This window comes from Homalodisca vitripennis, chromosome 2, assembly GCF_021130785.1.
Source record: "Homalodisca vitripennis isolate AUS2020 chromosome 2, UT_GWSS_2.1, whole genome shotgun sequence".
In the NCBI taxonomy this organism is placed as follows: Eukaryota; Metazoa; Arthropoda; class Insecta; order Hemiptera; family Cicadellidae; genus Homalodisca; species Homalodisca vitripennis.
Window position 1 is genome coordinate 85,327,832 of NC_060208.1, and position 27,220 is coordinate 85,355,051.

Here is a 27,220-nt window from a genome sequence, read left to right on the forward strand (position 1 = left end):
CCAACATAGTATCTAACAGACACAGTGTGACCATTACCGTCAGCTCTTTTTTCTTTCAAAATGTGCGTTTATAAATATATATTTTGATTTAGCCATGTGTATTTTATAAGAACCAAATACCGGTATATGAAGGTAAGGAATTACAGTTTTGCTATTGATATTTAACATAAGCATACATCACTGCGTAAAACCATGAAAGCTGTTTGGAGAAAAATGTATCTATCAGATGCAGTGCGACCACTTCAGGGTTAAGAGAAAAAGTTGTCATGACTTCTACTTTGCGATTCTCAGTGGGAAATTAATGTAAAATTTATCTTAATCAACAAGGTTATGGCTACAATGGGATAGAATAGCCTATATATATATATATATATATATATATATATATATATATATATATATATATATATATATATATATATATATATATATATATTGTATTGGTAATATACAGAATGCCCCAGAACTCTCAATGAAATTCCGGTATTATTCAAATACAAGCCAAAATTTTGTATTAAAACTTTAAATAATTACCCGAATAGCCACCATTTAGTTTTTTACACTTAACTATTTTTTATTTGAGACCGGCTTGTGATTATATATCTTTATAAACTAAAGGCCTTACAGAAATACATTTACACATTATTACAGAATTAATTTAAAGTTTTATTTTCAAGTAGCGGGTTTGATCAAACCCACCTGGGAAAATTTGACACCCTTGTCCAAACTAGCAAATGTAGCATACCGCTCCCTTGCTATTGCAGGTATTCAAAGAGCAAGTGTTCAGCAGTTTCCTCATGCTTGTCACATTGTACAAAGCGGATCTTCCTGAAGGTTACAGACTCTGTGAAGATGCTTCCTCAGATACGCATGTCCCATAATTTGACCCATATCCCAAGAAGACACCGATCGACTTAGAGAAGTTAAAACTATTCTGCTCATTCTCAGACCTATTTGCAGCCTCCACCTTCTCATGTTCAGCATGAACCCATTCCGAAATAATCCCAAAGGATTCACGCCTAGAAATGCCATAGAATGGTTGAGTTCCTATCATATTTGACACTGAGCCCAAGTTAGCCATCGTTCCCGGAGATCACCTCACGAACCCAACAAAGTTATTGATTTTGGCAAGGGAAGAAACTACTATAGCAATTCAAGTCAACACACAAGAGTCGAACTCCTTCAGTGCTGCATGGCTATCAGTGAAAATGTTAATTGCCTTACTCCTATACCACAGACGAAGATTCTCATGAATTCCCTCCATAATATCTGTGACTTCTGCCTGAAAGACTGTGGGATAAGACACACCACCATAAGGACCACCAGCTCACTTCATGGTCTCACCCCACAATCCCGGCGCCTGTGCCACTTTCTTGTTGAGCCGTCTGTAAACCATTCAAGCTCTGCTGGTAGAAGAGGTTTCCTTCCGACCAAGCTTCCCTAGAAGTTCCTGAAAATCCTGAATGGTTTGTTGAAGGGAAATCTGTGGCATCTGATCCGATATAATATGCAGAGCATTTCCCTGAGTCAGGATGTTAATTCTGCATTGCCCTTGCTGCAGCTCGAGGCCGACCAAAGTCCCGCTTGCTGAAGACAGTGGGCACTCCTCCTGGTCACAGCCCGAATAACAATGTCCAGGGGGGTCAGGTTGTGGCAACAATCTAGTGCTGCACCCAGCGAACTTGGAAAAGCCCCAGTGATAGCAAGGCAAGCCAACCTTTGGCCTTCGTTTTTGGCTACCAGACAACAACCCCAAACATAAGTACATGTTTACCGCGGAGATAAAGTCAATACAAAAGGCTTGGTTTTTTTAAGTCCTCAAGATCCAACTGTCACACGTCTATATTGCATCAAGCACCATTTCCCTCTGGATATAGCTCTTTTCAGATGGAGTCCCCAGTTCAGGAATCTGTCAAGGATTACGCCCAGGTACTTGGCCTCGGGCATTAACTCAATGAAAGAGGTAACTACGGCAGCATTGGTCAGTTCTGTGACTGTTTTGTTGAACTTGTCGCTCACAAGAATCATAGTGTCATCCGCGTACCCCTGTATAAAGACAAGCAGGTTGTCCGCAACTAGGTTCCACAGAAGGGTGAAAGAATACCACCCTGGGGACAGCCCCTCATAGTCTTCGAACTGATTCTTGCTCCTTTAAGAGTGGTGATACCCACCCTGTCAGTGAGTAAGGCCCTTATCCAGTTACATATTTGACCATCAATACCACGTTTCTAGACCGCATCCATTGACAATCGCCTGAGAGTCTGTTCTGTCAAAAGCTCCTTCAATATCCAGAAATACACGTATGGTTACTTTCGCTGCTAGCTCCTTCTCAATTCTACATACCAGTTGATGCAGGGCTGAGTCGCAGAATCTCCCTAAAGTGTGGGCATGCTGATTTGGATGCAGAGGGCGGTCCAAGAGAGATCTCTCCCAAATAAACCTAGCAACCATATTCTCCGTGGTTTTGATAAGGACAGACAAGTCGATCCATACTATTCCTCCTCTGCTTCGATATAAACACTACTCTGAATACCCTCTATGACAGAGGAATGTATTTGAGGATCACAGAGGCCCTGCACAACAGGGGAAGGAAATTATTCAACCCCCGCTGCAAATAAGCCGGTCTTCTCCAGAAACGTTATATGGACTAAACGCGTTAATCTCCCACTATATCCTTACGAGCTCCTCGTGGGCCACCTACATTGGCTGATAATAAACCTCGGAGAGAAAGAGTGGGGATGGAGGGGCCCCTCCTGCCAACTACAGATAAATAGTGAAATGAGCAGTCCCACACGTTCTCACTCCATACTATTCTGGATTTAATTTAGTTCAGTACCTGGGAAAAATATAAAAATGAACCACTGTGTTTTCAGCTTATACTCTGAGTTAAACACCTTTCATTAGTTTGGTACAGCATAAATATATTTAACTTACATTTTCAAGCTGGGTGTTTCGGTATTGTAATGTTTTTAAAGCTACAATGGTTTATTTTTTTAATTAAAACTTATATTAAATTGAAATTTTTGGAAAGAAATATTGGGATTTAAGTTTAAATTATATTGTGAGAAGGTAGGATAAAAACGAATATGTAATCCTTTGGCAAGTTAGTACTAGTAGTTTTAAATTATTAGGAAGGCGGTTCACTGCAACTATTCTGATCAGAACTTGTCTTGTCGTTAGATCTGAGAAGGCTATTGTTCTCCTAGTTGGATACGGCTGGGCCAATGAGAGAACACCGCGGATGTCCATCAAAAGGGAAGGAAGGGGAAGTATATAACCGCCAGCTCATAATTTTCGCCCTTCTTTTGGTAATTTTCCTGAATTAAGTTGATTACAGTGCGCTGTGTTTCTAACTTTTTTTCCGCGAGGGATTTTGAGGTAAGCACCACATTTATTGTACGTTGTATTGAAATAGTCTTCCAGATCTGATATTAAATTAATTTTGTTGTCTTTTTTATGGGAAAATTTAAATTCATAGAAACTACAGAGCAATCTGCATAACTGATTCTCGATGAACAATAGAGCACAATAGAATCATACAAGTTACATTTGGTTCAAACTTGCAAGAAAGGTTAATTAAAAATGAACTTTGTTAATAACTTTAATTGAAATTTAGTAATTTATTAATATTTAATTGGAACTGTTTTATTGTGAATTATTAATTGGAAATTAATTGAACATTAATTATTGTTTGAGAGAGTTGTATCTGAATTGCAAAGACTTAGTGTAAAGTTAAGATAAAACTAGTGGAAAGAGAAGTATTTTTTTATTTTGAATTTTGAGTGAACTTAGAAATGAACATTTTTATTTTAGTTATTTCCAAGTGGTATTTTATTTTTATTTGAAAACTTAATTATTTTATTTCAGAAGAGAGCTTTGATTTTTAGTTTGATATATTTGATTAATATTTTTATTTTATGCCAAAGGACCTTTTAAAATTACTAAACGGTTTGTCAATTCTTTGTGGAAAATAGAGTGATAAAAATTATGAAACATTGAACTTATTAATTTGCCAGTTTAAAATAAATCCATTATTTTAATTTAGAACTGTGATTTTTATTTAAGACAAACCAGATAATATTTAATAGTTTTAAAATCTAGTAATAAATTTTTCTGAATATTCACTCGGAGCTTACTAACAAAAAATATTTTATATCGTCTTGGATTTCTACAATCCAAGTCATTATAGGTATCCATCACAATTACATTTATTTCATTAAACACGTTTTATTAAGTTTTACAACGTAATTAATAACAGGCAATTAATCTGGCAAACCTCTTAAAATATATCACTGTGTTTTTTTAGCTTATACTCTTGAGTTAAACATAGTTCAGTTTTATATTTTATTCATGTAATTTATATATATATATTGGCATCGAAATTTTCTGGTTTAAAATATCAGTTTTTTGGAAACTGATAATACATTATAATATAATGTAATATCAATAATATGATAATGTATTAGTGACGTGTCAAAGACGAATCTCGAATACAACGAATCTTCAACAAAGTTTGGGGTTGGAAATCGATCGGCGGGATTAGATAATCGAATCTGCGGAGACTCCCCGCTTCACTAATTATCGGCTAGTCGGCCGCATATAAATTACCGATCATAAAAAGTTTTTGTCGTAATTTGTGTTTGAAGCAGATAATCATAATAACGGATTGTCTGAGTTTAAAATAATGTTTTACTTGCTGTTGGTATTTCTTAAATTTACGTTCGAAAATCGCTGCAAGTCTGCTGTGTATATTCCCGCACGACAGCTGATTGGCATTACGCTAATTACCAATAGCAAAAACATGTACGAATAATAGAACAAATATATAATAAAACAATAGAAAAAACTTTGTGTACGATAATTAACTAATTGTCCTAGTTCAGCAAAGCATATTTTGCTTGCAGTTCTGTATTTATGTAAATGGATCGCCGTTAATCTGCTGCGTATATTCGCGAACTGCAGCTGATTAGCAGTACACCGATCGTTAAAATAAGTATGTTGCGTATAAAAAATCGCAGATAGATTAATAATTTTAAATTCTTTTGTCAATAATATTTTGTTTTCAGTTTGTATTTGTCTTGATTTTCCAAGTCAAAATTGTTTTCATTTTGTTGCAAGTATTAAAATGCTATGTATTAATATTGCTTGGGCTGCTGAATAGTGGTAACAGTTTTGTGTGTGTGTCTAAGTTCACTGAAAACCACCAAAAACATCACCTCAACAGTAAACACTGTTTTGCAATCGTCCAATTTTTACATAGCATTCCAGCACTCCCTTGACAAGTCAGTATTCAGAAGATGCAATATAAATTTTGCAGCCCTTCTCTCGAACTATCTGGGCTCGGGTACGGCACATACACGTATCATTATTTTAACTTTAGTTGATGTATAAGTGAGGAGCGTGCAAGCAAAACCAAACAAATGCAAAAATTTAAAAATATCAGGTAAACAGTGGCTACCACTAATTTTTAATATTGGAATCCACTTTTAAACTTCAATTTGAGCAAAACCAAACATTTCCTATTAATTTTGTATAAACAAAATCACAAACCCATGCAAAAGCAAACTTGTGTCTCTGTGTAACTCCAGCAGAAACAAACATGTCATTTCAGCCAATCAGGACCTCTTATTTTGGTCACGTGACAACGTCATCATTCAGACTTCACTAGTAGTTTTGAGGTTAGTGTTGTTTCTTCCCTTGTTTGTTATGGTGCGATATCCTCAGTTTATTTTGTTTAGTTAAAGTAAATAAAAAGTTTACCAAAATGGATTTTGATGGAGAAGGCTTTACAACAGTTAAAGAAGGTTCTAAAGGCAGCCGGAAGAGACAGAAAAGTGAAAATCTTAGGGAAAAGTTAAAACAGAAACTTCACAGTGCACCTTTAGGCTCTAATGTGTTTGTGGGTTGTAAACATAATAATACACGATTTTCATGCTGCAGAATTTGTCCTCCTGATGCACTTCATATTCGTGAGTTGTTGTTTTCCTCTAAAAATAAGATAATTCAAGATAACAAAATTGCTGGATGGGTACACATATTAGACGTTAAACAGAGACGAAAACGTCATGTACAAGAAGGTAGCAAGGCGGAGCCTCATACATTTCAAGTAAAATATACAGTACCGACTAAGGTTGGGCAGACAGTGTATGTATGTTAAAAGTTTTTTTATGCATTTAACTTGTTTGAAAAACAATCGGTTAAACAATATCTGCAAGATTGTAAAATCGGGAAAAGATATAAAAGAGAGGAGAGGAGGCGATTGTATCAGTAATAAGTCAGCAGCCAAGAAAGAAGTGTGCTGGAATTCATAGGGAACTTGAAGGGCAGTGAATCACATTATAACAGGAAAAAATCTACCCGAATCTACTTGCACAGTGATTTAACACAGAATAAACCGTAAGATTTACAACAGCACAGTTTCTTCTGAACTACAAGTTTCTAGATCAATGTTTCAACGCATTTTCTCAGAGTTTAATGTGGGTTTGAAATCTCCGCATCTGACACCTGTAGCTATTGCACCCGACTCACATTTCAAATAAGAAATGAGAACAATGCAGTGAAACGATCTCAGTTAATGTTACAAAAGAGAGTTCACAAAATGAGAGCAAAGGGTTTTTACGACCTATTTCGTACAGAAGATGATGGTAAGACAACGACTATATGTTTTGACCTTCAACAGGTTCATCCACTCCCCAAACCCCCAATTCAGCAAGCCTATTATGCTTGACAAATAGGTTTTTATAATCTGTGTTGTGTTGACCCAGCGACTAAGAAGTCTTTTTTTTACTGTTGGACAGAGGATCAAGCAGGCAGAGGGTCTCTCGAGATCTCTTCAGCTCTAGTAGACTTTTTAGAGAAGAATATTAATGAAGACGGAAAAGAAAACGTTAGACTTTTCTGTGATGGGTGTGGGGGACAAAATAAGAACAACATTGAACATTGTTGTTCATGCTCTAATGAACTTTTTGGAAAAAAGATCACACACTACCCACATCCAAAACATTACTTTGTATTTTCCAGTCCGTGGGCACACCTTCTTGCCCGCAGACAGAGTTTTTGGAAGGGTGGAGAGAGAATTAAAGAAGCATGCGACAATCCAGTCGAAAGAGGAGTACTTGAATGTCTACAGAATGTTTGGTACGGTAAGAGTGTTAGGCCAAGATTGGTTTATAAAAGATACAAAATCCCTTGCAACAGTATACAAAAACCTAACTAACATTAGTTCCTTCAAACGCATTGAGATTTGTAATAAAAGTACTGATACGCCCAATCAAACCAGAATTCTTGTGAAAGGACAGACATTTCTTAGATTTAATGAGGAAGTCACAGCTGTTACTTTTCTGAAAAGGGGTTTCCCCATCAAAGAATGCCAGGGAATTCATTTTACAAGTTGTCCCGTTGCAGCATAGTATTTCACAACCAAAAAAGAAGGATGTTGATTCTCTTCTGAAGGAACTGTTTGGCGAGGCATGGAGAGAATGCGAGGCATTTCCTCAGCGACAGTGGTATGTGGACATCATAGATTCCAGAACCAACGACAAGCTGTGAAGAACTATGTGATTGCTTGGAAGACGATGAAGGTGTTCATATCTGAATTACTAATTATTGCTTTAATGGCGATGAAAGTGTTCATATTTGACTTACTAATAATTAAATACTTGGACGTGTTTATGTTAGACTTACTAATTATTTTTAAAACAAAGTAGACGATGATACTGATTACAGATAATTTCATCATTGATAAAGTAAGTAAGTACATGTCAATAAATAATTTTTTCTTTAAACTAAACCTGTTTTATTTCTTTATTGGATAAAAAATTCAAACAAATATAAGTCAATCTTTTCCAACCAAAGAGATAGGCTATGTCACTACCCTACTCAATGACTCAGTCAAAACCAAACATGTCAACATAATACGCAACCAAAATCAAACATATCACTAAGATTCAATCAAAAGCAAACATGTCAATAATTAAAATTGTAATAACTCATTTAAATGGTTACTTAGATTTGAACAGCTTATGTAGCTCATATTCTTAGTCACATATGGTACTAAAATACAGTTTACATGGTTTAATCAGGTTATATATTAAGCAAAACAGGTTTTTCTCATTTACTGTACATTTGCATTTGACTGACATGTTTGTTTTTGCGTGCGCACTCCTCAAGTAACTTTGTCCAAGCAAATATTTACTGTTATTTGCTAATTTTTTAAAGTTCTTTTTGCATTCTAATCAATATTTGTGGCCATATTTTTACACTAAAACTATTTATAAACCAAAGTAAGTTTTAAATAACGTTTATCGTTGATTTGATCGGTAATAGGACATGAAAATTATAATTTTTGAAATGGAAAAGTCATAGAATTTATTCAACTCACTTTGCTACACATCCTGATAACTGAACGATGACAAATGACCGGAAACACACTGTTTTCTGCACAATCCTTTCATCGTCAAAACCATCTCAATTATATCATATAAATATTATGAACATGTAATAGTGTGAACCTCTTTGGTATGTTTTTCCCGTCTGGGATAGCTGGCTATAGACTGAAATAGTGATGAGTGATTGCAAGATGTTAAAGTTTTCGAATTGTCATTGTTCAAGATTTTATTAATTTCGGATAAAACCATTCGAATGAATTCAGTCATTTTGTTAGACAAGCTGATGCTGAACAAATCGTAATTGAAAATCAACTGTTTGATATCAGGAGTAATCTTGGCCCTAGAATCATCCCTTCGTATCTCAAAGAAAACACACTTTAATTTAGGATAGAACATTATTCTATCAATTTACCATAAAAAAAATACAATTTCTGTTTTTAAATAATCTTTCAAATATAGTTAGTGTATTTTCGTTTCAACAAATCAAATCTTCTTATTAAATGGGTTAATTACAAAGGACTTACAGAAGAGATTATAAATTGAAACGTCTTTCTCCTTACACTACTGATTATAGTATCGGCTCTCTGAGGGGTCACTGGAAAGTCTCGAGAGGTTCCAACATGAATTAAAATGATAAGTAGTGTACTTCGAAACTGACAAACTGAACGCAGAGGGTTAAAAAAGAAAAAAATTTTATTAAAAATTGTTTAAAATATCTGTTTATTTTTTTAACTATAACTTTTATAATTTTAGTAAACTACTACGTTATAATTAGGTCTACGTTTTTATACACGTGCAGAATTTCGTTAAGTAACGATACATAACAATATATTTTTAACTTAAATAAATATTCCAAGAATATTATGTACATTACTAACCTATAAAACACTATTCTATGTATATTCTCTTAAAAATCAAATTGTGTTTTTTAAATTGTGTAAAAGTATTTATGTCATTGTTTAGTATTACATTTCTTACTTTTATTATTAAATTACTATGTTCAATTTGCATCTAAATGTATTAATTCATTAAATGCGTTAAACAAATTAGTTTGTAGGCGATGAATAAATAACGAGAATTCTTTTAAACTTTTCGAATGCGATTGAACATCTGAATTGCATTCAATTCGCTTGTACAATTGAAACGTTTCGATTGTAATCTCTCGCAATCGCTTTGCTTCAGTCAAATGAGACATTCTGTAATCAGTAGCTAGTAGTAGTGACAAAAACAATATAGTCAAACGAAATAACAGAGCGGAGTGTGTGGTGATTGACTTTGTCGCATTGCAATTTCACGGAAAATTACTATTAATTTTGATGTTTAAAGATTGCAGTGTTGTATCAGATATTGAAATAATCTCGCTCATGATTTCAGCCTTACATTGCATACTCAAATTATGTGTTATAGACATTTTATCAGTAAGTATACTGCAAGTCAACTGCTTAGAAGATGGAAACAAATATTTTTTGGATAGTTTTTCTGACAACTATATACAGCATTAGCCATGGAATTAATTGTAATGCCACAAACCACTCAAGCCCTCAAGAGGTAAGCTTTCCTAATTTGGTAAATGTTTACTTTAGCCAATTTACAGTAGCCTATTTTATGTTTTTACAAATGAAAGATTCTTTTAAAGGAAATGTGTTAAAACAATTTTAGATTTTATAAAGGCAGAAATGTTTGCTTTAAGTCTCGTAAGGGGAATTAATAGTTGAATGGGCTGATAGTAATACCTGTGGCTGTGAACATTGGCTAAGGCAGCAGGCAGAGTATGATAAGCGGACCTGGTTTTTATATCGCTTATTAAATCGTCAATACTTTATATATCGAATAACAGAACTATTACTCGATATCAACATATCTAAAATATTACATTTGTAGGTATCAATTTACAATACCGTGACCATGGAAAGGTATGTTCATTTTTTTTCCTGAAAAGTACAATTTTTCCTGAAAACAATAGTGAGGAAAAAATTTGTAGGCAACAAAAATCAAAGGAGTTACGATTTTTTGAAATTCTCTGAAAACTCTGTTTTTGACAGTACCTCTGGCAACACTATCCATATTTGACAGTTTGGTATTACTCCGCGGCTCTCTAAATTAAAGAAGGGACGCCATTTTGAACTATTTTGTTCCTCCGTGTCTATTCTTAACCTAATTATTGGACAGTCTCGTATAACTGCACGGCTCTCTCAAATAAAGAAGGGACGCCATTTTGAACTATTTTGTTCCTCCGTGTCTATTCTTAACCTCCTAGTTCAGTAATGGTAATGGCACACCTTTGTGTTGGATGTTTGTTATCTTACGTGGAAGCAATTCGTAAAGACGAGTATGGAGTTTTGCAATTTTATGTAAACTACGGGGCTTATATCCGGACTAGGCGTTGTGGTGAATACCTTTTTAAGGTGAATACCCAAACCTCAATGAGCGGATCCACCATTTCTGGGTTGCGGCTGCAAAACTTTACCCACCTGAACATTAAGGTAAGTGATAAGTTACTGAAATGATAGTGACTAGTACGTTAATCCTGTCAACGATGCCTGCCCGCTGCGCAGTGCTGCGCACTGCTTGCTCTTTTAGAAAAAAAATTAACTCGAGCTTGCAAAAGTCAAATCCCAGATCACGTGATGCCCCTGCTCCTTAACACAATAATGCCCGAAAGGCATCAATATAATACAATAATATTCTTTCCCCCCAGTTTATATGCACCTGTGATAATAATACTAGGCTATAAATGCCCAACCCATGAAAAAAAGTCCATTTTCCATGGTCACGGTATTGTAAATAAACACCCATTTGGTACATGTTTCAAATTACTAGAAATTGTTTAAACATGTCATAAATATTAAAGGAACCATAATCATTTATAAAATGAAGACAGGTAACAGGAAGGGTATATATTATTGAAATTGGAAAATTATATTACTTAATCATAACCATCGATATAATCAATCGATACTGATTAATTATTTTGGAACATGTTTCTAATTACTAGAAATTGTTTAAACATGTCATAAATATTAAAGGAACCATAATCATTTATAAAATGAAGACAGGTAACAGGAAGGGTATATATTGAAATTGGAAAATTATATTACTTAATCATAACCATCGATATAATCAATCGATACTGATTAATTATTTTGAACTATTAACTTAAATAATGTATCATCAGTTGTAAACACTCAAGTAATACACGTAGGTTAATATTTCAATTTTTACATAAGTAATTTTGATTATTAAAAATAGGAGTCAATTTTAGAAAACTACATGACATTGCCTTGAAAGATGATAAGACATGTTTTTCGTGGCTTCAACATGTTGGACTCGTACAGAAAAACCCATTATGTGAAATTTGTGGGAAAGAAACGTAACTGTAACTGTGATAGGATCAAATATGGTCTCTTCAGTTTTCCTAAATTTGGTTATAATAATTTTTTTAAGGGTAAAGTGCCTCCTGAAGGTGCTAAGAGGATGAGCATAATACGTTGATAACGTCAAATTTGTGATTTACCAGGTTGACTTTTAACCTTATAATTGCCTCTTTTTTTATTAAAAGAAGTTACTTATAGATCAAATTGTGTTTAGAATATGGAAAGGTGTATAAGTTGGTACAGATGATTTAGTTATTGTTCAAATCAATTAGTATTGGTTGATTATATGGGTACGGTCCAATAAGCGGACCCGGTTTTTTATATCGAAGAATATAATCATCGATACCTAATATTCGCATATCGAATCATAGACTATCAATCGATATAAAAGTAATAACAATCATATGTTTAAATTAAAATGTGAATGATAACAATAAATGAACATAACCAAAATCAGGGAAACTCATAACTTTAACTAAATGAAACAGAACGAAAACGTTTTTACTAAAGTTGTGTCCACCATTACCTTCTTTTTTTGCATCTGAAGACGACCATGTTAGCTCCTCTGACAGTTACATTTGTTACCTTTCCACAAATATCACATAATGGATTCTTAGGTACTAACCCAACATCCTGAAGCCATAAAAAAACATATTTTATCGTCTTTTAAAGCAATTTCGTGAAGCTTCCTAAGATTGACGGCCATTTTAATACACAATGTTACGTGAAATTTAAAATATTACCTTAATTGTATTATTTGAAAGTGTTTACAGCTGTTCATATAGATTATTTAAGTTGTTAAAAATAATTCATCAGTATCGATTGATTATATCGATGGTTATGATTAAGTAATATCGTTTGCAATTTCGATATAAAAAACCGGGTCCGCTTATTGGACCCTACCCGATTATATTGATGTGTAGGCCTATAATAATTAAATATCATTTAATAATTTCGATATAAAAAACTTGGTCCGCTTATTGTAGTGTACCCAAGGCATCTGTCCTGCACCGACGTCGATAAACAAAAAATACCCCTTGAGTTAGTACTGATAGGCTTAGAAGTAAAATATAAAATTCCAAAAGGTTGTCACTAATGCATGAGAAGGAGGAAAATTATAAACTTTTCTAACTATGTATATTCTATGTCACTATGCCTCTCTGTCTCTACACCAAAATCTTATGGCATAGATAAGCATTATCCCTTAATTTAAACAATAATTTATTTTCTTCAGAGTATAACCCTCCCATCACAAAAAACTAGGTCAAAGTACATGAAGTACCTTTAGCCTACAATTTATCTTTTTTGACGAAAATCAATTTTTCCTAATGGCTGGTTTAAAGTAGTAGAATAATCTTAAGCCATGTTTACTCACCATGCCTTAGAAAAAATGTTTAGATCTACACTAGTTTATAAGAAGTACAATTGTTTGAAATAAAAACTATTCTGAAAAGTGAAGTATAAAAATATGTTGCTTGAGAAGGATGTAGCCTAGTTGCTAGGGGAGGATTGGAAGGTTGGAAGATGAAAGAAACAGGGGAACATTTGTTTGGGTAAGAGATTGGAATTACTTATCGTACATCTGCAATGTTATTAACTGAACTAGAGTCATAGTGCACTAAAGAAACATTTGCCATGAAAAAAGATTTTATTCCACAACAAAAACAAAATTCATTAGAGATTGGTACAAATCAAATAGTATAAAACCATCAACATGGACTATTTACAAACTCATAAATAAATTAATAATTATATTACCTTCAAACAAACAAAATGTAATCTTAAAAATAAAAATAAGAATTTAGGAACACAACAAAACTCAATAATAGTGAAATAAATTGGAACATTCAATAGGCAAAAGACTGATGAAGGATGCACTTTACATAAAACTGGCACAGTAGAAGAAACTAAAAGAAAAAAAATATGTTTGAAGACAATTAAATTAGTCTTTGGGATGCTTTACAATTTTTCCATAAGAATGTAAAAATGAAATATATGTTAACTGACGGATAATATTTACTCTACCCACATAACCCAAAATGTTCTAAAACCACTTTTTCCATACGATAGTAGACAAGTCCTTTGTTTGAAGTTTGTTTTTGATGATGGAAGCATTGTGAAGAAACAGGATTTTTCCGGACATTTGCCATTGTTCAGTGATACAAAATATCATTAAATCAGTCTTGAAGAAGATATCAGGTTGCAGATCATGAAACTTAGTGTTACCGATTTTTTGGTATCACTAAACGATGGTAAATAGAAAAGTTTTGTTTCCTCAATGAATTATTTGGTCAGTTTCAATTTTGTTCCCTATTGTAGTATGATCAGACTGTCCTTAGAAAGTAAGAAATATTAAATTAAGTGTTGGAAAGCCACTTAATAAAACAATTTTGAACTTTGAAAATATAAGAAGGTTGGTTATATTCATGTTGTTATTTTTTTGGAAAATATAGTTTGCAAATTTAGTAATTTTTTAAATAATGTAATATCTAAACTTTTTATTGATATATAATACAAAATGGAAATTTCCTTCGGTATAATGCTCGGTTAGAAGTATAGGTAGTTTGTATACCCTTCAACTAGGGTTGTAGGTGTTGTATAACTTTGCGCCTGGCATTAGATGACAAAACAATTCAAAATTAGTTGTTGGCCATTACAGAGTGAATTTAGTGGAACTAAAAATAAATCGCTGCATAGTAGGAGAGTTATACGAGGAGGACCTGTAACGTGGCCTATGCTTGAAGTTAGGTACTATCTCGTCAAATTTTTTTTTTGTACCTGTCTGGTACTGGAGACAATACTGAAGCTGCATTGATTTCTTGGACCGTTTATCAGTATTTTCTCATGCCAAGTCATTCAACATAATCTAATAACTGGAAAGATCAATCATAAATTCCCCTGGCCATCAATGTGCCTGTCAGAGCTTTTGGTGCCACTCCTCACTGCTGGCATGAAAACAAGAAATATCCCACATCATAGTACCTAAGAATCAAGATCAGATTGTGCCTCAACCCCTCTTCAAGTAGAGTGGGATAAGGAGACGTGGTGCATGTATAATAAACCTCCTTTTCGTTTGTCAACATCAACAATTGCTTTCTGACACTTCACGTTTATGTTTCTTTTTTTCTAATGGCCGCCTGATTATATACTGATATATGAAAGTAATTTGAAGTTGCTCCAATTATTGCTCAGAACTATTGAATATTAGGTTAATATTAACATTAGTCACTTCATATTATTTGTTGTTGTTTCAACTGGAAAATGCTTGAAAAGTGATTTTAAAAACCAACAAAAAACATCTTAAGTTTTGAAATGCCAAAACTTAAAAAAAATTTTGTAAGAAGAACTTGCAGTGAAGGAGCTGACAGTAATGCCTATGACCATCAATGTGGATGGTGGTGCTGTCCCATGTTTATAGCAGTGTATGAAAAAACATCTCTCAATTTAATATTGATCATTAAAGTATATAAAATTCTAGTGTATCTAATCATGAATGCTTTAGCGAGCTAAAAATATTACAGACTCACCCAACCATAACCTATGTAACAAGAGGACACGTAAAACAAAATCCAACATTGTTTAAAAATAGAAAATCTTATCCTTGAGAAATAACGTAAATTGAAAATTGGAGTTATACAAATTCAATTCAAAGTGTTTTTTTTTGTCAAGAATCTGTTTGTTTGGTTAAGTGATCTTTAGACATAGACATATTTTCAAAAACATCTATTTTTTGACAGTTCAAAAATATTTTACAGATTAATACAATTCGGTTTCTGAATCATTACAGTACTTTATCCAGTGCTGTGAATGGAGAGAAATCAGAAAGAAAAATAATGCCTGTTAGTTGTTAAATTCCTAAATATTTGAATTGCCATAAGAATATATTGAGCCTGAAACTGTGGTGATCAGTGAAGGAGGTGTTAGATTTTTTCATGAAAACATTATCTGAAAATTGAAATAAGGCTGCAGTTCTTTGTGTATGTTAAGTCACCTGTGAAGCTTCCACAAATTTGTTGTCATTGTTTACAATTCAACACTGGAGAGCAAACTAACGATTTCAACACCTACTTGACATTATCACATGAACAAGACAGATTGTCTGAGTACTGTACCGAACCAGGCTGATAATATGATAGTTTGTGGTAATGGGAATTGTAGATTAGTTTGTCTTATTTTACAGGGTTGTTGTAATTCACTGTTTTTGTTTCATTTGATTGTACATAATGTTTATGAATGCAATAAACTAAACAATACCATGAGAAACTAACTGAAACTGTAAAGTATTTAGAATAAAATGGAAACATAATTAATTAGATATATTTTTGTAATTTTATAATACAAAATTATTCAATCATAGAATTTTTGAATAAAAAATTTTTTTGTAGGTATAACAAATTATTGAAATAAAGAATATAATCCTGTAAATTTAGTTTTGATATGAGTTCGGTTTATGATTTGGATATTAAATTATAGAAACTTAAGTTAAATCTTACATTGAAGAGATTAAAGTTTTACATGTAGTTTTAATTTTTTAATATAAACCGCTTCTGAATATAGAATTAAGACAGAGCCTTATCCACTTATTATTTAGTGCGTTCCCAAGTTAACAAAAGATTTACAATTTGCATTTTAATGTTAAAGTTGTATTTTTGAATTGTTATTAATTTTAGTTCAAAGCAAAAACGTGCTAAAATCACCTTTTACCCAATTTAATACTTGTGCTAAAGTTAATGACAATTTATCACTTGTCCTTTTATTAACTATTCTCATCAACCGGGGATGAAGACATCTGTCAATAAATTACATTATTATTTAAAATATCTGAATAAATTGAGAAAATGTTTCAACTTCTCTTTATATTTGTGTTATAATTAGATTTGATGTTTCTTATTAGATTTCCTTTCAATACAACTGTAGAATATACTGAAACATCTATTTTTAAGTTTATTTTTTAACTTAGTTCAATAACGGTTATTTAAATCATATAATAAAAAGAATAGTGTAAATAAAAATATACATGAGTGAACAATGGTTTGGGGGATCAGCCGAAGATTGGTATAGTTAGCATTCCATTTAGATAGGAACAGATGACTTATCTGTGCAACTGATAAATAGATTACAAGGATAAAGGAAGCTAACCAATAGACATTATTTTTCTCAGTTTTGTAAGAGGTAGTCTTCCAGTAAAGACTCCCCCATTTTACACATTTGTTGACTAAATATTTTGTGAATTTAATAAAAAGTTTAGTTTTTTTAATGAATTAATTTAATGCTTTTAGATATAACTAGCCTAAACCCGCGGCTCCGCTCGCGTGGCAGTAGAGAGGGCTACATCAATCAAGCATCGAAAAGAAATACTAATTTTATTATACGTTTTTCCAATTAATTTATTGCTCTACTAATACATCGTAGCATATCATAAAATCTATTATAAAAGTTTTTTGTTTATTTTAATGCGTTTTGGTAAACAACGTTATTAGTTGTATTATTTGGAGCATAAATATAAAGGTTCTTCGGGTTTCCGACTCTTGAGCAAGCGACGTATAATTGACCGTGCGAGAAACATGAGGGTTCCAGATGGATTCCTGCGACGTTAAGTGATTGTCCTTGTGCCTTATTAATCGTCATTGCGAACGCAAGTCGAACGGGGAACTGAAGTCTCTTAAATTCAAATGGCAAGTCGGATGGAATTAAGGGGATGCGAGGGATGAAGACATCTTCCCCGGCAGATGTTCCCGACAAAATCGTTGCTTCAATGATATTTGGATGTAAATTTTTACATTTAACTACTCAACTATCATTGTTATGTACATTTAAGTCTTGCGACAGCATCATTCTTGATGCTGATGTTCGTATTCGATTCAATTCGTTTACCTTTGCGCGCTGGTCGTTGCTTTTATTATTACGAATTCGTTTTGTTGCTATCGCACGTGCGCTGTGACGGCTTAAAGCACTTTTTTTTCTTGGCGGCATTATGTTATTTTCCAATAAAATTCGTCAAAAAACTGCTCAAAGGAATTCTGTAAAAAAAAATGTTGAGAAAAACATTCTTCAAAGAATATTTACATGAGAAAACAAAAATACTTGCCTATTTTTTTAAACCTTTTACTGATGGAAAATAACACTGTTCTTGGAAATTGTAAAAAAGATATATCAAATCACGTTTATCAAAAATTTGACATTTGTGACACGTTGTAAATGTCAAAAAATGTTTGTTTACATAGAAACGTCAAAAATATTTATGTTTACTTAGTTACTGTCAAAAATAACAACAATTTTTTGTCGCATTATATATGTTTACAAAGAACAGCTGATTAAAAATTTGAAAAGACTCTTTCACTTAATAACATATGTTTGCTGCAATGCATTTCTTACGGGTATTTCTGTAACCAGTGGGGCGGAATCCTGAATCGGGAAAGGGATAAAAAGTATCCTATAACCTTCTACAGATCAAGACGAACAAATTAAAAAAAAATTAGGCGAATCCGTCCAGCCGTTTGTGAGTGATGCTGTTACACACGAACAGTTTCATTTTTATATATATAGATTGAAAATATTTATTTGTACAATATATAAAATTGTATATACCAACGAGCGTCAAAGCGATGAACAATGATAAAGTAATTTTATTACATAATTTATTATTTACAAAATTTATTATTATGTATGTATGTACTGGTAGCAATATTGAACAATTAATTAAAGTGTTTATGTCACAGCACAATACTCCTCACCTATTAGTTAGTAAGGCATGTATAATGCCTTTCCTATTAGTTATAGTTTTACATTTTTATTAAATTTATTCATATTTTGCTCTTTTTCTAATTGGGAGGTAAGTGTTTATAAAATTTCAAACCTATAAAGTTGGAATTTTTTGTATAAAACTTTTTTGTATGATTGGACTATTGGGATATCTTTTTCTCTTGTATTATAATTATGGATTTCTTTTGGTTTGTTAAAAATCTAAGTTGTTTTTAAAATTTAGAATGGTTTTCTATACAAACATGGAGTAAATACATAAAAATCCTAGTTTAGTAAAATGTATGGTTGGGAATTATAGAATTTTATATATATCACATACGTCATTTGAAATTTGTATTACGCTTAACATGGTATCATTTGAAATAAATGTTCCATTTTTGGGATTTCTTTTCTCTTACCATGATGTCATATTAAAAAAATGTTATGATTGGTTTAGTGGATTAAGCGTTTGGATGTTAACTTTAGGTATTGATGGTTATTGCATCGGTAATACTTGGGTAATACTGCCAAACAACCCCAGAAATATGTAAGACTAACAGTAATGATGAATTTATAATTCACCAGGAACTGTTTGCAGGAAGGTAATAGTGAATAAGAACTGTCTCTAAGTAGCTATATCAGAGTGCTACACTTATTGCCTCCTATGATTTGGTTATGCTCTAACAAATTTTACAGGATGTGAAGTTCAGACCTACTAGCCTCACACGGGATCATGATTCCCTGCTGGTATTGTCCACCCTGGATGGCTCTTTGGTGGGAGTTGACCAGCGCACAGGTCAAATGCGCTGGAAGCTGGCAAATGGTGAGTCTGAATGAAGTACATGGCGTGTTGAATAAATATAGGTGTTCTGTATGTCTTGTAACTGAATTTGACAGGTGGAGCGGGAAACATAAGCTATAAACTTGCAATTTAATTAAGGCACTCTTGAGAAAAATGAGGTTGGTGAAGGGAACACTAACCTTTAAAAGATACTTAGTGAACTATATTTGAAATGTTGAGGTTGCTGGATCATTCTATTTGTGTTCCAGTTCATTGATTTTTACACTTGTGCTAAACTGTATAAGTAATCATATCTGGTTACTTGTGCAGTTTCCCATTCCAAACTTGTTGAGTTGCTAATTGCTTTTACTGCAGGAATACATTTACAATTAACCCTAACATTCAGCCTTGCTAAATCTCCACAGCCCCATCTTATATAGGGTGCGGTTTTTGTGCATGTAAGTCTTTTTTAAACAATCCGTAAAAAAATACTATACCTGTTTAAAGTATATGTTGTATCACATAATTGTTTTCCTCATGAAATGTACTTTTAGAAACAGTTACTATAATTTATAAATGTTATATTTTACTATATGTTGTCTTGAGAAGCTGTTGATGAAAACCAGGAAAATTCTTTTTTCCAGTATAAATTAAAATTGTAATATTTCTGTAATATGTTAAAAAAAACTTATAAGTTACAAAATTGTAAAAAGTATGTTTGGTATTTTTTAGTAGCCTATACCTTAGTGTAAGTGTAAAATTAAAAAAAATAGTTTTATATCGTGAAAGTATACCCTATTAGAAAATAACAATATATGTATTAAAGCGTAACAAATATAATTTTAGAGGCAGAAAATAAAATAAAATACCATAGAAACTCAAATTTTTAGTGAAAACTCCGAAAACAAGCTATAAATTAGGCTCCATAGTGAATTTATATATTCTTATTGAAAATATATTTCATATATGAAACTAATTTGACAATGGAAAATAAGTAGAAAATCAAAATTCTTTGAGTAAAAAATAATTATATATATAACATTATATGGTCGTTGACATTTTTGTCATAAAGTATTTTTTGAAGATAAATTATAAACAAATATTGTTTATTTTTTTCTATGGCATATTCTATTAGAAATCATATCTATGATTAAATACATATGAAATATGTTGTGATATGGCTAAAAATGAAAAAAAGATTCATGTCATTTGAAATCAAAACATAGTCTTTTTTTGGAGAGATAAAAAAGAAGTTTATAACTAATGAAATAAAAACTATTGCTATTCTACAAATAATTTTGAAAAAAGTATAAAATATAATCCAAATTGTAAGGAATGTTTGTGCCTACTTGATATTCATAAATATATATAGCAACATTAATATTATCAAGACCTTGTGCGTACAATAGTCCAGATGATACCTTTGATATTTTACAGATAATTTTGAAAAACCACAAAATATTATTCAAATTACAAGAAACAATGAAGTAATGCATTATAAAATTACGTTTTCATCTAAAGAAATAAAATAAATGAATGTTGTATTTTGAGAGAGATAGGCAGAGAGCCCATAAAGAAATATAAACTTTGTTGTTCAAGTAAATGGTATTAAATGGCTCTAACACTAAAAATCCACTTTCATTATCTATTTATGTATAAAACACTTCACAACATTACTCAAAGTAATCCTTAGTACTATGTTTAAAAAAAGGACCTACTGCAATTCACAAAGGTTAAAACTCATGTTATCAAGTAGGGCAGATCGGTAAACTGATAAGACGCCATTTTGTGAGAAAGAAATTACTTCCAGCTTCATTTTGAAACTGTTGCCCCAGAGCATAAAATACCTTCTTGACAATTCTTTTGATGCATTAGTTCTTCGTCTTCAAGGAAAGTTTTTTTATTACTTAGACCCAAATAATTTTTGGAGTTTATTACGTGTTTCGGAACAATGTATTTTATGCAATTTACCGGGCCTGATGTAAAGGTTAGAATAACGTTAATTGTAAATAAAGTAGGACACGGAATTAGGTGGCAGTCACGTTGCTGAAAACACTATTGATTTCTGCATTTGGTTACATTTAGCCATGATGTGTCAGTCATGTCATATCATTCCTTTGATGGGTTAAACATTACAAATTGGGTAAATTCTTCAGACTACTGGTGCAAGCTTTTGAAATTGAATTTTTTGAACTTTTTACATTACAAGTAAAGACCTATAATATATATATATATATATATATATATATATATATATATATATATATATATATATCTGTAGTTTAGAACTTTCTGAATACATTGGTATAAATATCATCCAGATGTCCTTTCAATAAATAATTCTTGACAGTTTATTCCTGTTAGATTCAACTGCTAAGGACCAGGAAAACGTATGAACTGCGAAGGTATACATTGTTGAAGATGGTAATATTGGCTACTTGTTGAACACAATCACTTGTTGCAGGATATGTTGCAATGGATGGAATAGTTTGTGAATCTGCCTCCTTGGCTGCTTAATAGTCATAATGAATGAGTGAATTTTGCTCTTGAAGTTTTGACCATTAAGTCCTTTTTACAATTTTACAATCTGCATGATTACACAATTATGGTTTTCTGATTTAACCTCATGAACTTTAATAGTTACAATCCAACAGAGCTGTGTCTAGTTCACCAGAAGGTCAAGTCATCCATCCATTTATTCCTATATGGGAGTTAAGTCAATTAAAACGTATCAATATTATAGGTATCAGTAACCCCTTCCTGTAATTACTTTTTATCATATTTTCAGCCTTTTCCATGTTTGTTTAAGTTTTTGTTTCAGGCAGTATGTAAGTACTTTAAATATACAAATGGAATATTAATATGCTTGGAATTACTTTCTGGTTATATTGAATAATTGACAGTACAACTGCCATTCATGCCTGTGCAGTCATTTAGTTATTTATTATTTGAGTGAGTTACACAACACATAATGTTTATCACCCCAATCCTCTGTTACTATTCATGTTGACCGAAAAATACATGGTTATCCAGTAAAGAAAATGTTAAAAGTACTGAAGTTAATCCTTTAACCCATTGGGGAAGACACCTGTTCTGGTTATGTGCTGAGTGGTCCCGGACTGCTACATGCTTATTACGTGGTCTATGTTTAGCTACTCTTTATTGTTATGTTAGTTCTGTAAATATCTGACAGATATTGTTACCATGGTCTTTACTGGTTTTTGTACCAAGAAGATAATACATTTCATTTTGTTTTGTTACTTGCCAGCAGTGAATTGACTGCCTGTTTGTTCGATGTTTTCATCATTGTTTTTATTTGTGAACTGCTAAATGTGAGGTTAGATGTTGTAATTGTTTTTGCATAGTTGTGAGATTAATTGTACTAGATGTAAAAAACTGCAGGATTCTGTTGTTGCTTTGTTATTAGACAGTGATTACAAGTAAAATATCAGTAGTGATGGAAGTGTGGAAGAATGATTTTTTGTGTTTAAAAACAGTTTGTTGATTCACGGTTTGTTTGTTTCAAGGCCTTTCAAATGCAATGCTACTTGAAATGCAATGCCTAAAATTGTGCAGTATGTTTTAGTAATTGTAGAGTAATTTTGTTTATAGTAAATAAAAAAATTTGAATTTTTTAGAAAACGAATTTTGAGTTAATGCCTAACAAAATGATAAAAGATATTATTCATAATATTTTCCATTATTTTACTTTTGAGCTTATTATTTTAGGTACATGCATGAAAGTATTTATTTATTTAAAATCTGTCATATCTTCGGAGCCAATTATATGATAACGTTGAGGCAAATAATTAAACTCTCACACCATAACATTATACAATACCGATTTGTAACCTTCTACATACAACACCAACGTGCGGCTGCTATTTAGACCTTCATAATATGCCAACAGATGACAGCTGATCATTCATTAAGTCAGGGACACAAGTAAAATAGAAGAAAAACAATTGTTCCTACATCTTATCATGAACACAAGTTATACTGTATGATAAATGACTGCAAGGAATATCATCAAACATTATGCATATTCTACAAATAATAAGTACAAAATGTAGTATATTGGTTAGATTATGGAAATAATATTAAGTATAGCAATAATAGATTGCCTTGGTCTTTCTCACCTAAGTAATAAGTGCAGGTCTGCTGGTCCTGAAAGACGTCTAAACATCTAAAGTGTCTCATAATGTTCTATTTATCTAACCTCTAGCGTTGGTGGATTACTGCATATGCTGTTTGTAATAATACTCATGTACTGTTGTAATACCAATGTATAAAACATTAGTATTAGATGTTTTGTACATGCATACTCATGATCTGATGTTTGGAAATTCTGCTTTCATATCCATATTTAGGATGTTTTCGTTCAAGGAAACGTAGCAATTTTTTGTCTAACTTTGACTGAACCTTTTTTAAGTTTTTCTGTGTGAATAGTTGTTAAGAAGAGAATCTTTTATAAAAACCACTTTAATTAGGCAACCAAAAACAAATCTTTGTTTGTATCTAAACTATTGTATGGTTTTGATGTTTAGTATATTATATTAATAAACTTTGAGTAAATGGCTATAATGATGACGTACACGTAATATGTTAGATAAGGAAGTAACAAAATACAATATTTTTAATACCTCAACAAGCCCGTTCAAAAACAAAATATTATAAAACAATGTTTAGTACATTTTTTTCAAGTAGTCTAAAAAGTGATTTAAAATAAGAATTACATACTCTCAGTGTATTTAATAATTGAAAAAAGTACAAATTGCTAAAAAATAGTGTACCAGTACCAGAGCAAATTATGATTACACTGTAATATAGACAATACATTAATATAGGCTGGGTTTTTGCAGTGCCTTAAAAAGGTTTTACTATCATTAATTTTTGTATGCAATTATTATTGTTTGACTGTACTTTTGCTTCTTGTTAATTTTTAAAGATTATTTTAAAATTGTTTTTCTAGTTATTCAACTTGAGGATCGTTGAAGAGCTTGTAATAATGTGTTTGACATTACAAAACAACTCTTTTTTATAATGTACTTCTTACATGAAGGAAAATGCTTCTTACATGTCAGATGTCTCTGGCACTCCTTCATGTGTAATAAAACAATATGCTTAACAAACTGTAATAAAATAGATATCTTTGTTTTGATTTCAGATCCAGTAGTTAGAGTACCCTTGGATCCAAAGAATTCTGTAGAGTAAGTATTAATTAACTTAATATGTAAAATTTTAAGATTGTATTTGATGTTTGTGTATATATGGTCAGTGTTATTTAATCGGTAAGCATTTTTTGAATTTGTTGATGTCTTCAATGCTTTTATATGCTCATTAAATATAATTTTGAAGGAAAGGCCGGTTTGTGAAATGCAGTGGATTTTGACAATTTTTGCATTTTAATTTGTACATTCCACTATTGTTACATTTTGATTTTGGTTTGCTGAATTACTTACTATATATATAAAATGTTAATTTTGTGGCAGTGTTTACTAAGGCAATCTGATCAAAAGCATTTCATATCTCTTTCTTCTTATTTTCTTTCTTTTTGTGGTTTTTCAATAATACATCAGTTATGATCGGCTTGTAATTATTATTTTGGGCCATGTATTTGATAATATTTAATTCTTAAATCAAAATCTTTAGTTTTAATTGAAGTTTTGTATAATCTTATCAAGCATTGATTTGATTGCAGCCATTTTTTGGTGCATATTCTTACAAGTTTTAAAGTCTTTCTATATCTATTCCATATGAACAGTAAGTATGTAAGTGATTCAATTTTGTTAAAATTTCTAGATTTCATTAGTAGACTACGGATTATTACAAAGAACAATTATATGCAATTTTTATCTGCATGTAATCATACAAACAATGATATATTCAAAACTATAGTCTGTATAAACAAAATGCATGACATTAACATTTAAAATCTAATCATTTAACTAATTATATGAAATAATGCTTCTTTTAATTTATTAGTTTGAAAATATTATTTCAGTGAGATTAACACTATTATTTCACCAAGTTTGCAACAATACTATACTACAATCTCAGTGATAGTACACTCAAGGTCATTATCACCTGACTCATAGATTGTTTGTTGAAACCAGACTGTAAATAACCTTGATTGCAGAAAGATTAGCTTGTTGTTATATGTATTATCTAGGTCTTCAAGTAGAACCTAGTGGATAAATATGATGTGGTTTAATATGTACCATCCTGGTGACATCATGATGGAGTTGTGTACACGGGTATCTTTAAGCCGCTGAATATTTTACCATTTAATAGTAAACCATAATTATCGCTATGTTAAATGTTTATTTGAATGTCTAATAATACTATTAACACTTTGAGTGCTGGCCCTAAATGACATGTAACTGTAGAATGCTGGGCGTTTTTGGTGGTTTTCAAAAATTTATTTAAAAAAAAGTATTTAAGGTATGAGAAAAATACTTACATACCTTAATTCAGCTTACTTTCGTCTTTCTTTTAACGTGAGATTTTTTGTGGTTTTTTTAAAAACTACACATAAAAAATGTTTTTTAAAAACATATATTTTTGGAAAAAAAATTATTTTTTGAGACAGTTTTTTTATCTAACTTACTAAACTAAGCATACATACAATTATTTACAATGACCCATTTACAAATATAAACTGTCCTTTGAATAATACAAATCATGTTTTTATGTTTTGTAGTTTTTTGACAAAAAACTATGCCGTCATATTGATGCGTCGGCATCACTTTCGCTGTCAGCACTGTTTCAGCATCTGTAACATAATAATATACTATGTAAAATATGAATATATTTTTATTTTATTCATAAGAATAAAATATTAGTTGTATAAAGTTAATTTATTATAATACAAATTATAGTTTGATTCACGAAAACAATAACATAACCAAACTTTTAGACTGATGTTTATATGATAAATAGACTTACTTATTCTTACCTGAAGTATGTGTCTAATCTTCTTCCATTAAATCAGGATGAATGTCAGAATCGTCAAAAATACTATCTACTCCAATAAAATTATCTTTATCTAATACATCACTGATCGCAACGTCGTTCAAGCTGCGAGAAGCCATGATTGCGACATCGACTGCCGGCTGCAACGAACATCACGTTAGCGGCACGTAAACAACGCGACCGAAGTTGCTTTGTCATTAAGCTCATACAATACATCTGACGCTTTCTAGCGGTGAATTGTGTTACTAAAAACCCAAATAACATTGTAGAGTAGGCAAAACCCGTTTAAATACGGACAATGTAATATAATACCAATTGAAATGACAACCACGTAAAACTACGGGATTAGCATTCTTCAGAAGTTTCGCCGTTCCGTAAAATTACGGTATTAGCACTCTAAGTGTTAATTGACTTCGATTTCTGGAAATTGGTCCTCAAAGTATTGATTATTTTTTAATGTTTACAATTTAGTTTTAGCTAATTTGTTGGCAGCTGTTCTGATTAGTTGACTCACTTCCCACAATCTCTTACATATTTCTATTACTATTATTCTACTCAGATTCCCTCTATTTTCTTATATGTTTCACTTTTATTATTAGAGATGAGTAAGTTTGAGGAAATGATCAACACCATTAATACCGATGACGCCACGATAGCGTCACATTACTTTTTATGTAAAAAAATAACGTTTTTACTAATATAAGCCTTTTTGTATTATATGAAGAGTTTCAACGCAAATATTTGGTCAGTGTAACATTTGTCCACAATGTTAGTACCGATGACGTGACGTGGTGTCAAGAGTACTTTTATATGAAACAGCATTCTTTCATAAAAGTGAATAAAGTCTGTAATTATAATTCTAAATGGATATAACAGGCTAAAAAATTAAGTTAATTTTGGGTGCTATACCCTGAAATAGCGCTAAGCTTGAACCTTGTTAAAGATTTCATGGGTAATCTAAG

At 31.8% G+C, this 27,220-nt stretch overlaps 1 protein-coding gene across 1 annotated transcript in view; it reads left to right on the forward strand.

Annotated features, from left to right (window-relative positions):
* The first annotated feature begins 9,561 nt into the window (after window positions 1–9,561).
* Window positions 9,562–27,220, forward strand: part of LOC124354301 (serine/threonine-protein kinase/endoribonuclease IRE1) — a 116,190-nt gene continuing 98,531 nt past the window's right edge. The window contains exons 1-3 of the mRNA XM_046804646.1: window positions 9,562–9,935; window positions 19,199–19,325; window positions 24,451–24,493. Of these exons, the coding sequence (XP_046660602.1) occupies window positions 9,837–9,935; window positions 19,199–19,325; window positions 24,451–24,493 (269 nt within the window). The 5' untranslated portion in view covers window positions 9,562–9,836. The remainder of the gene's footprint in view (window positions 9,936–19,198; window positions 19,326–24,450; window positions 24,494–27,220) is intronic.